Here is a 13275-nt window from a genome sequence, read left to right on the forward strand (position 1 = left end):
GGGCCCTATTCTCTCCCTAGTTACCCTTTTGTCCTGAGGACAGTGCAGGAGGGAGAGAGAGAGAGAGAGAGAGAGAGAGAGAGAAAATCTGCACAGTTACTGCCTTTGCTCTTTGAATTAGTGTATCACTGGACATCAGAGTGAATCTGGGAAAATTAACAACAGTGAAATTCACAACTAATCTTGGAGGAGCTGTTGGGCGAACTTCACAGTACAGAATCAGATAAGTTAATTGTTGTTTTAAGTCTGTCCAAGAGAAAGGCTGCAGTAGTGAGTATAGTGGATTCTTTCTTGATTATATGTTTTTGAAGATAAGTCTCTTGATTAAACTTAAAATATAAGCCATAGCTATTAATTTAACCTGGGGCAGTGTTTGTAGAGGAATAAGACAGTGTTATTTTCTGGGTCTGTAGATTGTGAAGGAGCAAAAATGGCTTTTGCAGTGATATGTACTTCTTGTCAGATGTGGGAGTTTAAAGAGAGGTTATATCTGCCATAAAATGCTGTTGGGTGTGAATCTTATCAGATATAGTGGATTGGTTGGAGAGACAGATAGAAGCGATGAGGAATTTGCAACAGCAACAGTATATGATGGATGGCAGTTATAGGAAGGGGGGAAGTCTCAGATACAGTCACATAGATGGGTTAACTCCAGGAAGGGTAAGAGAGGTAGGCAGCTAATGCAGGAGTCTTTTGTAGATATACTCATTTCAAACAGGTATGCTGTTTTGGAAAATGTAGGGGGTGATGGATTCTCAGAGGAACGTAGCACGAACAGCCAAGTTTCTGGTATTGAGACTGGCTCTAATGCAACGAGTGGTATGTCGGCTTCCAAGAGATCAGTTGTGTTAGAGGATTCTGTAGTCAGAGGTGGAGACAGACGTTTCTGTGGCCAGCAGAGAAAAAGCAGAATGGTGTGTTGTTTCCCTGGTGCCAGGATTAAGGATGTCTCAGAGAGAGTGCAGAATGTTCTTACAGGGGAGAGGGGCCAGCAAGAGATCATTGTCCACATTGGAACCAGCAACATTTGGAAGGGAAAAGGTTGAGATTCTGAAGGGAGATTACAGAGAGTTAGGCAGAAATTTAAAAGGATGTCCTCAAGGGTAGTAATATCTGGATTACTCCCAGTGCATAGCTCCTTTGTTACAACTCATTCTGTTAACTTTTAATTCACAGAAGCAGCTCTGAAGATGTATGAACACACAAATAAGAGTAGTGGATCAGTTGGGCCCATGAGCTTTCTCCATAATTTAATAAGATCGTGGTTGACCAGTGTTCCAAATTTCACATTCCAATCTATCCCAGATAACCTTCAAATCCCTCGTTTAACAAGAATCAATCCGATTCAGAATCAATCTGAATCTCTTCAATGGAAAATATTTTTCTTCCTTTTCTGGTTAAGATATATAAATGATTTAAAAAAAAACCAAGAATCATTCCATTCTTCCTGAAAAATATTCAGTGAGCATGCTTCCAACACCTTCTGAAATTGGTCTACAGTATAATGTGCAGGTTGGTCAAATTAACCCAATTGATATCCATGTCACTGCAAACGTGTCCATTCATAAGTCAATTTGTACACAAAGTCAGAACACAATGCACGATAAAATAAAGGAGCCATTCGTAAGTACAGGAAATGTTTGTTTGTAAGATCTTTAAAATTATATGTCCATGTAGGATCACATATATCAGTACAAGCATTCATACATCAGATATTTGTAAATCGGTGACACCCCTTTACGTGCAGTTCAGATAACTTGAGAAGAAAATAACGACTTAATTTCCTCCTCTTAAGCCAGTTGCTTTCCAATATCAATACTATTTTCCATTGCCCATCATGGACAAACACTTCAGATCAGGCAAATAACACCAGTGGCATAAATACAAAGGCAACCAGCAAAATGAAAACTGCTGAAACCTCTGGAGCAGTGGCATTAACATCAGTGAACAAGACAATCCTACAAAAATCCTTTAGGTTTAAGTTTCGATAAACAGTTGTATATACATTCTACATTTACCATGTTTGGAACTGGAGGAAAAATAAATTGCAAGGTATTCTTTAAATAATAAATAGCACTCCTTATACTTTGTTTTAAGTTCTGCATGGTTGCAAGCCAATTTCTTTCAGCTGTCAGGTTCCATTTCAAATATTACTTTGAACAGTCATTATTAGAAAGAAATTTATCTTGAATCTATAACACTTTGGGAAGGAAATGCCATCTATAACTGAAATTTTAGGCATCACTATAAAAATGTAATTTCTTTCTTTGTCCTACAAATACCTGATGCATCAGTAAGTGACATTTCACAATTCTGATTTTAGTTTTGAAAAGACACTTAAAAAAATCAATCATAGCAATATTAAATTGTAAGTACTGTAATAACAACTTAGTCAAATCAATTCATTTACCAACTTAACTACATTTCAAAAAGCAAAATGCTTGGCAAGATACTTTGTCCACGTACTGGGACATCAACAAAGTACAGTTGTACATTCCAAATGTTTATGATAGACAGAGATCATTTCAGAAAAATCTTACAAATGGTTCACCTTGCTCGAGGAAAACAATATAGTGCTAACAAATGAAGAACAACGAAAAGCAAAGCTAACATTTTACTGATAAGTGAGCAATTAAATTATTTATAAACACAATTTTGCAAAATGTTAAAACCATCTCACAGTAATTGTCCAATGCCATTCCCAACCACTTCATGCTCTGCCTGTCAGTGTTCACTTTATGTACTTTACATAACATATATTTCAATAAAATAATGTGTAGCATGAAAAGTTCCACAAAATCTGGTGATTTGTGCCATCCTTCTCCGATATCTTGGATCATTAAAAGTATAATTCAATGCAACACTACATTTTACTATTTATACATTGTGCTCTGCAGATTCCTGGACAGTACAGCAAACCTGCAAGGTCAGCTATGATGTGTGTTTGGATCAACAAATGTACCAGTTCCTCTTCATTTAATATCAATCCTCCACTTATTGTGCAGACAATTATGCAGGAAGCAGCTGGGCATCTTGTGTATTTAATAAAAGCAGATAGATGCTGTGGAATCTCTTAAAATATTCAATAGTACAGTTCAGTAGTGCCATAGCTTGTAGTTTAATGTTCTGAAGTGGACACTGTGTGGATGCAAGATTCAAGGAAATGTTTAAGTCCATCAAGTCCTTGGTTGTATAAGTACTTGACATACCAGTTCCATATCTTTCCCTAGCCAAAAACAAGAAAAAACAAATAGTTAAAAGAGAATTCACAGAATACAAGTGCTACTGGAGAAATCACATGTCAGAGTAACATTTCATTTTAAGGTTCTGCCATTTTCTAAGATATTTGTTATAGATACATAGATATTAAAAGTCAAAATGGTTAAATGCAAAACCTAAGTACACATCATTTATAGATTTCAAAGATCAATTAACTAAGTTCCAGCCATATTGAAATAGGTCCTGGAGACAAAAAAGATTACAATATTAAACAAAAACACAAAATGCTGAAATGCTTAGCGCAGCATCAACAGTATTTGTTATAACCATAATTAAGACTGCAGTATTAGAAAGAAAAAGCCACACAAAAGACACTGAGGAAAGGAATGGAATGTGTGTGTGTGAGAGAGTGAGTGAGTGAGAAAGAGAGAGAAATAACATGCAGGATTGACAGTAGGAGCAAGAATTAGAGATGAACAATTTGGAAGAATGACGAGGAAAGGGATTCATTCCCTCAAATTCCAGGAGCAGCAATTACTGTTTTATATGCTTTTGCATTGTTTTGGAACTTTGGAGAAAAAAAGTCATAACAACAGCTCTTTTAAAAGGGAGAGGAACAAGCAAAGAAAGCACATGGTGAGGTCAGTGCAGGAGAGAGAGAGAGAGAGAGAGAGAAACCCACACTGATAACTGACACAGCGATGAACCTGCGCAGTTACTGCCTTTGCCGTTTAAATTCATGTATCGCTGGACATCGGAGTGCATCTGGGAAAATTAACAAACAGTGAAATTCACAACTAATCTTGGAGGACCTTGTTTGGGAGACTAGATTAGATTAGATTACATTATAGTGTGGAAACAGGCCCTTCGGTCCAATAAGTCCACACCGACCCGCCGAAGCGCAACCCACCCGTACCCCTACATTTACCCATTGCCTAACACTACGGGCAATTTAGCATGGCCAATTCACCTGACCTGCATATCTTTGGATTGTGGGAGGAAACTGGAGCACCCGGAGGAAACCCACGCAGACACGGGGAGAATGTGCAAACTCCACAGTCAGTCGCCTGAGGCAGGAATTGAACCCGGGTCTCAGGCGCTGTGAGGCAGCAGTGCTAACCACTGTGCCACCATGCCGCCCAGCACAGTAACAAGATAAGGAAATATTTTAAATATGGCCTTACAGTAAGTCTGCAGTAGTGAGTAGAATGGGTTCTTTCTTGATTATATGTTATATTGAGATAGGTCTCTTGATTAAACTTAAAAATATAAGCCATAAGTCTTAAGTTAGCCTGGAGCAGTGTTTTGTAGAGGAATAAGACAGTATTATTTTCTGGGTCTATAGCTTGAAAGAAGCAAAAATGGCCTTGAGTAGAGCGATTTGCTCTTCTTGTTGGATGTGGGAGTTTAGGGAGAGTTTACGGGTTACTGAGGATTATATCTGCAATAAATGCTGTTGGTTGCGAATCCTATCAGATCAAATGAATCAGCTGGAGAGACAGGTGGAGGCAATGAGGAATTTACAAGAGCAAGGGGATGTGATGGATGGCAATTAAAGGAAGGGAGAAAAGTCGCAGATACAGTCACACAGATGGGTGAACTCTAGGAAAGGTAAGAGAAGTAGGCAGGTAATGTAGGAGTCTTCTGTGGCTATCCTCTTTTCAAACATGTATGCTGTTTTGGAAAAAGTAGGGTGGATGGATTCTCAGGGGAACGTAGCGCGAACAGCGAAGTTTCTGGTATTGAGACTAACTCTAACGCAATGAGGGGTGCGTCAAGTTCCAAAACAAAACTTGATTGTGTTAGGGGAGTCTCTAGTTAGAGGTACAGACAGACATTTCTGTGGCCAGCAGCGAAAAATCAGAATGGTGTATTGCTTCCCTGGTGCCAGGATCAAGTACGTCTCAGAAAAGGTGCAGAATGTTCTCAAGGAGGAGAGGGGCCAGCAGGAGGTCATTGTCCACATTGGAACCAATGACACAGGAAGGCACAAGGTTGAGATTCTGAAGGGAGATTAGAGAGAGTTAGGCAGAAAGTTAAAAAGGAGGTCCTCAAGAGTAGTAATATCTGGATTAGTCCCGGTGCTACGAGCTAATGAGGGCATGAATAAGAGGACAGAGCAGATGAATGCATGGCTGAGGAGCTAGTGTATGGGAGAAGAATTCACATTTTTGGATATTTGGAATCTCTTTTGGGATAGAAGTGAAGGACAGATTGCACCTAAATTGGAAGGGGACTAATACACTGACAGGGAGATTTGCGAGAGCTGATCGGGAGGATTTAAACTAGTAAAATGGGGGGTGGGACCCAGGGGGATAGTGAGGAAAGAGATCAATCTGAGACTGGTACAGTTGAAAACAGAAGTGAGTGAAACAGTCAGGGCAGGCAGGGACAAAGCAGAGAACAAGGTAGGACTGATAAATTAAACTGCATTTATTTTGATGCAAGGGGCCAACAGAGAAGGCAGATGAACTCAGGGTGTGATTAGGAACATGGGACTGCGATATCATAGCAATTACAGAAACATGGCTCAGGGATGGACAGGACTGGCAGCTTAATGTTCCAGGATACAAATGAGACAGGAAGGACAGAAAGGGAGGGGGAGTGGTGTTTTTGACAAGAGATAGCATTACAGCTGTACTGAGGGAGGATATTCCAGAAATACATCCAGGAAAGGTATTTGGGTGGAACTGAGAAATAAGAAAGGGATGAGCACCTTATTGGGATTGTATTATAGACACATGAATAGTCAGAGGGAAATTGAGAAACAAGTTTGTAAAGAGATCTCAGTTATCTGTAAGAATAATAGGGTGGTTATGGTAGGGGATTTTAACTTTCCATACATAGACTGGGACTGCCATAGTGTTAAGAGTTTAGATGAAGAGGAATTTGTTAAGTGTGTACAAGAAAATTTTCTAATTCAGTACGTGGATGTACCCACGAGAGAAGGTGCAAAACCTGATCTACTCTTGGGAAATAAAGCAGGACAGGCGACTGAGGTGTCAGTGGGGGAGCACTTTGGGGCCAGCGACCACAATTCTATTAGTTTTAAAATAGTGATGGAAAAGGATAGACCAGATCTAAAAGTTGAAGTTTTAAATTGGAGAAAGGCCAATTTTAACAGTATTAGCTAAGAACTTTCAAAAGCCTCACTAGCACATAGCACAGGTAACAAACCAGAGATAACAACTCTGTTTGTTCTACTCTCAGCTTCCACCCTAGGTCCTTAAATATTTGCCTTAAATCCAAATCCCTTTTCTTACCTATGTCGTTGGTGCCTATACAGACCACGACTTGGAGCTGTTCCCCATTAAGGATTCCAAGACATTATGAACCCTGGCTCCTGGGAGGTAACACACCAACCGTGAGTCTCTCTCGTTCCCAACGAATCTCCTATCTAACCCCTAACTATGAACGCCCCAATGATTAATACTGTGCTCCTCCCCCCACTTCACTTCTGAGCAACAAGGACCGACTCTGTGCCAGACACCTGTACCCCTAGTAAGTCATTCCACCCCCCCCCCACCACCACCCCACAACAGTATCCAAAACGGTATACTTGTTATTGAGGGGAATGGCCACAGGGGATCCCTGCACTGTCTGCCTGTCACCCATCTACCTTTTTCCTGTACCTGAGGTGTGACTACCTCCCTATAACTCCTCACAATTACCCCCTCAGCTTCCCAAATGAACTGAGGTACATCCAGCTCCAGTTCCCTAACGCGGTTTCAGAGGAACTGGAGTTGGGTGCACTTCCCACAGATGAAGTCAGCAGGGACATAAGGGATGACTTTACCTCCTACATTCTACAGGAAAATCATTCAACTGCCTTAACCTCTATTCCCACTGTTCTAAATTTCCAAAGAGGAGAGATGAAAATATGAAGAGGGAAGAGCAAACATGAGGAATTTCAAAATAGAAATGTTGAATACAACTGCCGAATTATATCAAAATGTCACAGATCATAACATTTTTATGCACGAGACAGACAAATTGTTCAAGTTGCACACCCTCATCTATATCCTTGGAAATATATATGTTTAGCATACCTGTATTGCATGTAATCGTTTCTTTCCATTGGGCCATCCCTGCAAAAAAAAAATTGGGACTATTATGTTAAAATTGTATCTGGTTTCAAAGTTTCATTCACTGCCTTAATGTCTAGTTGTAAAAAATCATAATCGCTTTGCAGGGGGGCATGTTAACCAACATATGGAATCAGCATGGTTTCATGAAAAATCAGGCACAACAAACATTCAACAGATAATGATTCAACCATGGGTTTAAAAAAATGACTGAAATTATGATTTGTATGCACAATTTCTCTGTAAGATATAATCAGAGACACATTTAAATTGCAGTTTAAACTCTGCTCCTGTGGAACCATCAAATTACAATATACAGCAAACTCATGTCATATGATAACCAGACAAAATTTACAAACAAATGCATATCATTAAAATCAACCTTAGCTATTAAATTTGCCCTGAGAAATGAACAAACTGACTGGATTAAAACTTAGCTACATTCTTCACGGGATACCTCTACTCATCAATGTTCACTTGCCAACTAATCAACATTCTCTTCGAACACAAGATTTTTATTTCCACCCTTAAATTTGGTATTGCTTATGAACTGTCTTTGTCCTGAAGAGCACAAGGTGAAAATACTCAAGCTTTGCATGACCAAACAATAATTCGTATATAATTTTTTTTGATATTATAATGATTAGTCAAATTTGCACAGGGTGTAGTATGTACCTACATTATCAGCTGCCCCCCCTTGCTCTTGAGGAACTAGTCACTTACATCAATATTAAAGGAATTTGCTTTTGGTCAATAGGCAGGCAAGCATATCAAAATATGAAATATGAGAAAGTAGCATGTCAACTCCTAAAATTCATAGGCACAGGCCCAATTTCAGATCATCACAGATCTGAATGAATGGTTATGATAACTGTGTAATTTTATTTTTTAACAATGATATTCCCAAACAAGAACAAGGTTCCACAAGCAGAAACAGAAAAAAAAACTAGCTGGCACAAAACAATTCATTAATGTACCATTATCGTAATCTTTGCACTTGGGTCTTAATCTTAACCCCTGCTTACCTTTTGAGTAAAATTTATGGCATGTCCCATGAGCGCTGGATGCTTAACAAGAGTAAAACTGCTCAGGGAGTCTGGAACCTTGGTCTGTGCGAGCAGATTATATTCAATTCCAATACCCATAGGATGAATGTCTTGCTCAAAGTTTCTTGATGTCCACAAGCAGCTGACGGCAGTTTTCATAAATGCATTATACTGCTGAAATGTTTTCCTATTCACCTTCAAACCTATTTGTACCTGAAAAACATTAGGAATAGGTATATTTGGAATGCTGCAATTTATCAAATTCTTTAACCAGATCCAATTTCATAAACGTTTTGAATTATTTTTCATAAAATTGTACAGATAAATCAAAAGTATAGAAAATGCTGCATCCTATAATTAAAATAGGTAAGCTGGTACTTGAATGAACGTGATCTGTCCATGCAAGTTGAAGGTCATTCTGTTCAGTAAATACTTACAAATGGAACATTCCGCTTGTAAAAAAATGTCTGGACTTCTTTAAACATTAAATACATGAAACGCCTGTAAAAGTTAAGTCAGATAATGGCTTTAAATGGAAAACAACTAATGGGATGATAATTAAAAATTGTTGGGCCAAATATTTTGCTGAACTCAAAATGTAAATATTAATACAAAATCAAAAACTATGCATGTTGAAAATTTGAAATATTAACATAAAATTCTTGCTGGCTGTTGAATATTTCTACTATTTTGGTGACACAAAGCTGCAGATACTGAAGTTTGAAAGATATATAGCTTAGCAACATTCAATTGCAGTAAAGTCACGCCATTCACAGGGATGTGCTTTCGAGAATGTTGCAAATGGTGAAACTGTGAACATAGTTTTGAATAGGAGCCAAGGGGATAGTTTTCAGCCAGAAAGCTTCCATCCCCTTTATTTATAAAAGCATTTCAGTAGCATATAATTACTGACTACAATAACAACCACTGTGACTTATTTAATCAGGTCAGGCAGCATCCAGGGAACAGGAGAATCGACGTTTCGGGCATAAACCCTTCCTCACGAATCCCCAGCAACACATTTTCAGCTCTGATCTCCAGCATCTGCAGACCTCACTTTCTCCTCACTTATTTAATCAGTAAAGTAGTCTAAATTAGTGAACATTTTTTTCTATCTTTAGCACGAGGTGTTGAGTGTTACTGCTATTTGTACTTCATAACAGGAGAATTGTATTATGCAACAATTTGAGTCAGAGATATACACCACAGAAAAGCATCCTTCGATCTATTGTGTGTGCACTGATCACAAACAACTATCTAAGTTTCTAATCCCATTTTTCAGCACTTGGCCAACAGCTTTGTATACCTTGGCCTCATAAATGCACATTTAAATACTTCTTAAATGTCATGAACAATACATTAGCTGTCCTCTCGTACTCTGGAAACTCTCCTGTGGCCAGAAGGAAATGCTGTACATAACCCTTTAACCTACTCCTAATTTAACAATCCATCAATCTCCTCCTTAAATTTACACAATGTCCCAGCATCTGCCACATTCTGGGGTCTTGAATTCCACAGGTTCTCAACTCTTTAAGAAAACTAATTTCTCTCCATCTCTATTTAATAGGAATCCCTTTAATGGGGAAGGGAAATCAACAGTGATGGTCCAGATCAGAAGCCATTGTGACAGGCAAGTATTAGTGGCTACAAACAAATCAAAGAATAATAAAAAGGTGCCAAACAGGAAAAATTTACAAAGCTGCAGAGAATTTGAGGTGGATAGAGAAGTGCAATATTGTTTCTGTGCATATTCACTCATTAGATAGAGCTGGCTCTACTATCTAATGAATGAATATGCACAAATATATTGTCCCTTGTTGGGCAGCATTCCTTTTTTTTTAATTCTGTGTAGATCTCAAAGATCTGTGTACAGCAGTGACTTCTGAAACTGACAGTCAATGCTGAAATCGCATCAGAGTGCTTTTTGTGTCATATTGGAGCTGCTGTGCACATGCGCAACAAAAAGGAAACATTACTGATGGGTCTAAAAGGGTTGCTTCACCTATGGAAGGAAAAGCAGTTTTGAACATTTTTTGGCATTACTCGCTTGGGAAAGTAGATAATTTGATTAAAGTTAGTTATCAGGTCTAATCAAAACAGAAGTGTTTCTTTGCCCTTCAAAAGTTGCCAAATAGTGGGGATACTCGAAGTTAAATAAATGTGTAAATGGCTGAAATAATGCCTCTACAATTTGATATTTCTCAGTAGGATCCACCTTATGAAAATTAAGTTGTATTCCTGTTGAAACAGATTTTGCTATATTTTACTGAGTCATGGGGAGCAGCTTTCATTTTTGGACCTGTATTTTGCACAAGGATAATTTTTTTTGTGTGGAATCAACGGAAGCTGTGAATTTGAAAACATTTTCATAAATCAATTGCATATTTCAAAATCTGAAGTAGTCAGGCTTCTGGGGCTTTTAATTACATAGGATTGGAAATGGCAGAATGGATAGAGTATTGATTTGTATAGGTAATCTTATTGGGAAAATAGTAGTCCCATTGCAGTTAGTCAAAGGGCAGACTCAGAAAAAGATGCAGTCACTTCCAAAACTGAAATAGTAAGGGGGTCTGATTAGAGATTCTGTGGCTGCAAACGGAAATCCAGGATGGTGTGTTGCCTCCAAAGTGCCAGAGTCCAGGATATCTCACATATATACAAAGTCGAGAGGTAAGGATAGGGTGAATGCACTCAGCCTTTTTCCCAAGGTTGGGAATTGAGGACTAGAGGGCATCAGTTTAAGGTGAGAGGGGAAAGAATAAAAGGAAACCTTAGGGGCAACTTTTTCTTTCCACACAGAAGGTGAATCGCATATGGAATGAGTTGCCAATGCAAGTGGATGAGGTGGATACATTAACAACATTTAAAAGGCATTTTAGAAAATATATGGAGAGCAACGATTTAGAAGGATACGGGCCAAGTCAGGGAAATGGGGTTAGTGTGGGCGGACATTTTGGTCAGCATGGACCAGTTTGGGCCAAAGGGCCTTTTATAATGCTATAGGGCTCCATGAAATGGAGAAATTGCAAAGTCTAATTGGACAAATTGGCAACCAAACAAGATCAGATGTCAATTGTGATGTCTTGGAATTAAGCATACCGAATAAAAATTCCCAAAGTTTAAAGTATCAATTAGGCAAACAAAACAAAAGCAAAACAATAAAAAATTTAGAAAAAGGAACATTTATTTTAAAATTTCCATCACTGGGAGAGGCCAAGGACTTGCAACTCATTATTTATAGTATGCTTTTTCTCTAAGATAGGTTCTCATGCGAAGGGCTTATAAATTCTCTTTTGGGAGAGAGGTAAATATTATTCTTCAGTTTGAAGCTAAAAGTATCAAAATAGCAGTAATACCCATTGTGATATTAGACAACCTTTTACAAATATATGTAATATGCTAGTCGAACAAGGGAAAGAGACAATTTTTCCATATTAATACATAGTCTTTGAATGAAGCCTATTTGTGTTGCCACATAATCACATTGTAATCTGAAAAGCACTGATAAACCAGAATTCAGTAGCAGTTAGCAACACATAATTCATTAAAGCACTAGTTACATTGTAACTGAAAAATAAACAACCAGTAGTGAATAGAGGCAGTTTAAAAATTGATATTAATCAATATATCTTAATAGCCATATGTATTTTAAACCGGAGTTCCAAGAAACAGACTGTCCTTAGAAGGAAGAAAATAACTCCGGGTTCTTATCAATTTAGCACACTTGCCTTCATTGCTCAGTCCTTTGAGTACAGGAGCTGGGAAGTAATGTTGAATATGTACAGGACAATGGTGACATCTCTTCTGGAATACAGTGACCAGTTCTGGTCACCCATTTATAGGAAGGATATCATTAAACTGGAGAGGGGTCAGAAGAGATTTACCAGGATGTTGTCAGGTATGGAAGTGTTGAGTTATCAAGAAAGGCTCAATAGGTAGGGACTTTTCTCACTGGAATATAGAGATGAAGTTTATGAAATCATGAGGGGTTAATAGTAGGTGTTTTTTCCAGATGATGGGAAACTTAAAGACAAGGGAACACATTTTTGTGGTGAGAGGAGACAGATTTTAAAAAAGTCACAAGAGGCACTTTTTTTTTTTCCAGAGGGTGGTTTGCATGTGGAATGAATTTCCTGAGCAAGTGGCAGATGTGAGCACAATTGCAATGGTTGAGATATTTGGACAAGTCCATGAACAGGAAAGAGCAGGAAATGTGTTGCTGGAAAAGCGCAGCAGGTCAGGCAGCATCCAGGGAACAGGAGAATCGACGTTTCGGGCATAAGCCCTTCTTCAGGAATGAGGAAAGTTTGTCCAGCAGGTTAAGATAAAAGGTAGGAAGGAGGGACTTGGGGGAGGGGCGTCGGAAATGTGATAGGTGGAAAGAGGTCAAAGTGAGGGTGATAGGTCAGACTGGGGTGGGGGCGGAGAGGTCGGGAAGAAGATTGCAGGTTAGGAAGGCGGTGCTGAATTTGATGGATTTGACTGAGACAGGCTGGGGAGAGGGGAAATGAGGAAACTGGTGAAACCCGAGTTCATCCCTTGTGGTTGGAGGGTTCCTAACCGGAAGATGAGGCGTTCTTCCTCCAACCATCGTTTCGCTGTGGTCTGACGATGGAGGAATCCAAAGACCTGCATATCCTTGGTGGAGCGGGAGGGGGAATTGAAATGTTGAGCCGCAGGGTGGTTGGGTTGGTTGGTCCGGGTGTCCCAGAGGTGTTCTCTGAAACGCTCCGCAAGTAGCCGGCCTGTCTCCCCAATATAGAGGAGGCCACATCGGGTGCAAAGGACGCAATAGATGATATGTGTGGAGGTACAGGTGAATCTGTGGCGGATATGGAAGTTTCCTTTGGGGCCTTGGAGGGAGGTGAGAGGGGAGGTGTGGGCGCAAGTCCTGCACCTCCTGCGGTTGCAGGGGAAGGTCCCGG

At 39.3% G+C, this 13275-nt stretch overlaps 1 protein-coding gene and 1 long non-coding RNA gene across 2 annotated transcripts in view; one reads left to right on the forward strand and one right to left on the reverse strand.

The window, feature by feature from the left end:
• LOC122557246 overlaps positions 1–10224 on the forward strand; it is a 14970-nt gene extending 4746 nt beyond the window's left edge. The window contains exon 3 of the long non-coding RNA XR_006313776.1: positions 9918–10224. This is a non-coding gene — a long non-coding RNA (uncharacterized LOC122557246). The remainder of the gene's footprint in view (positions 1–9917) is intronic.
• Positions 1629–13275, reverse strand: part of cenpi (centromere protein I) — a 121072-nt gene continuing 109425 nt past the window's right edge. The window contains exons 18-20 of the mRNA XM_043704738.1: positions 8330–8563; positions 7269–7307; positions 1629–3226 (exon numbers count right to left, since the gene is read on the reverse strand). Coding sequence (XP_043560673.1) covers positions 3119–3226; positions 7269–7307; positions 8330–8563 — 381 coding nt within the window. The 3' untranslated portion in view covers positions 1629–3118. The remainder of the gene's footprint in view (positions 3227–7268; positions 7308–8329; positions 8564–13275) is intronic.

This window comes from Chiloscyllium plagiosum, chromosome 15, assembly GCF_004010195.1.
Source record: "Chiloscyllium plagiosum isolate BGI_BamShark_2017 chromosome 15, ASM401019v2, whole genome shotgun sequence".
In the NCBI taxonomy this organism is placed as follows: Eukaryota; Metazoa; Chordata; class Chondrichthyes; order Orectolobiformes; family Hemiscylliidae; genus Chiloscyllium; species Chiloscyllium plagiosum.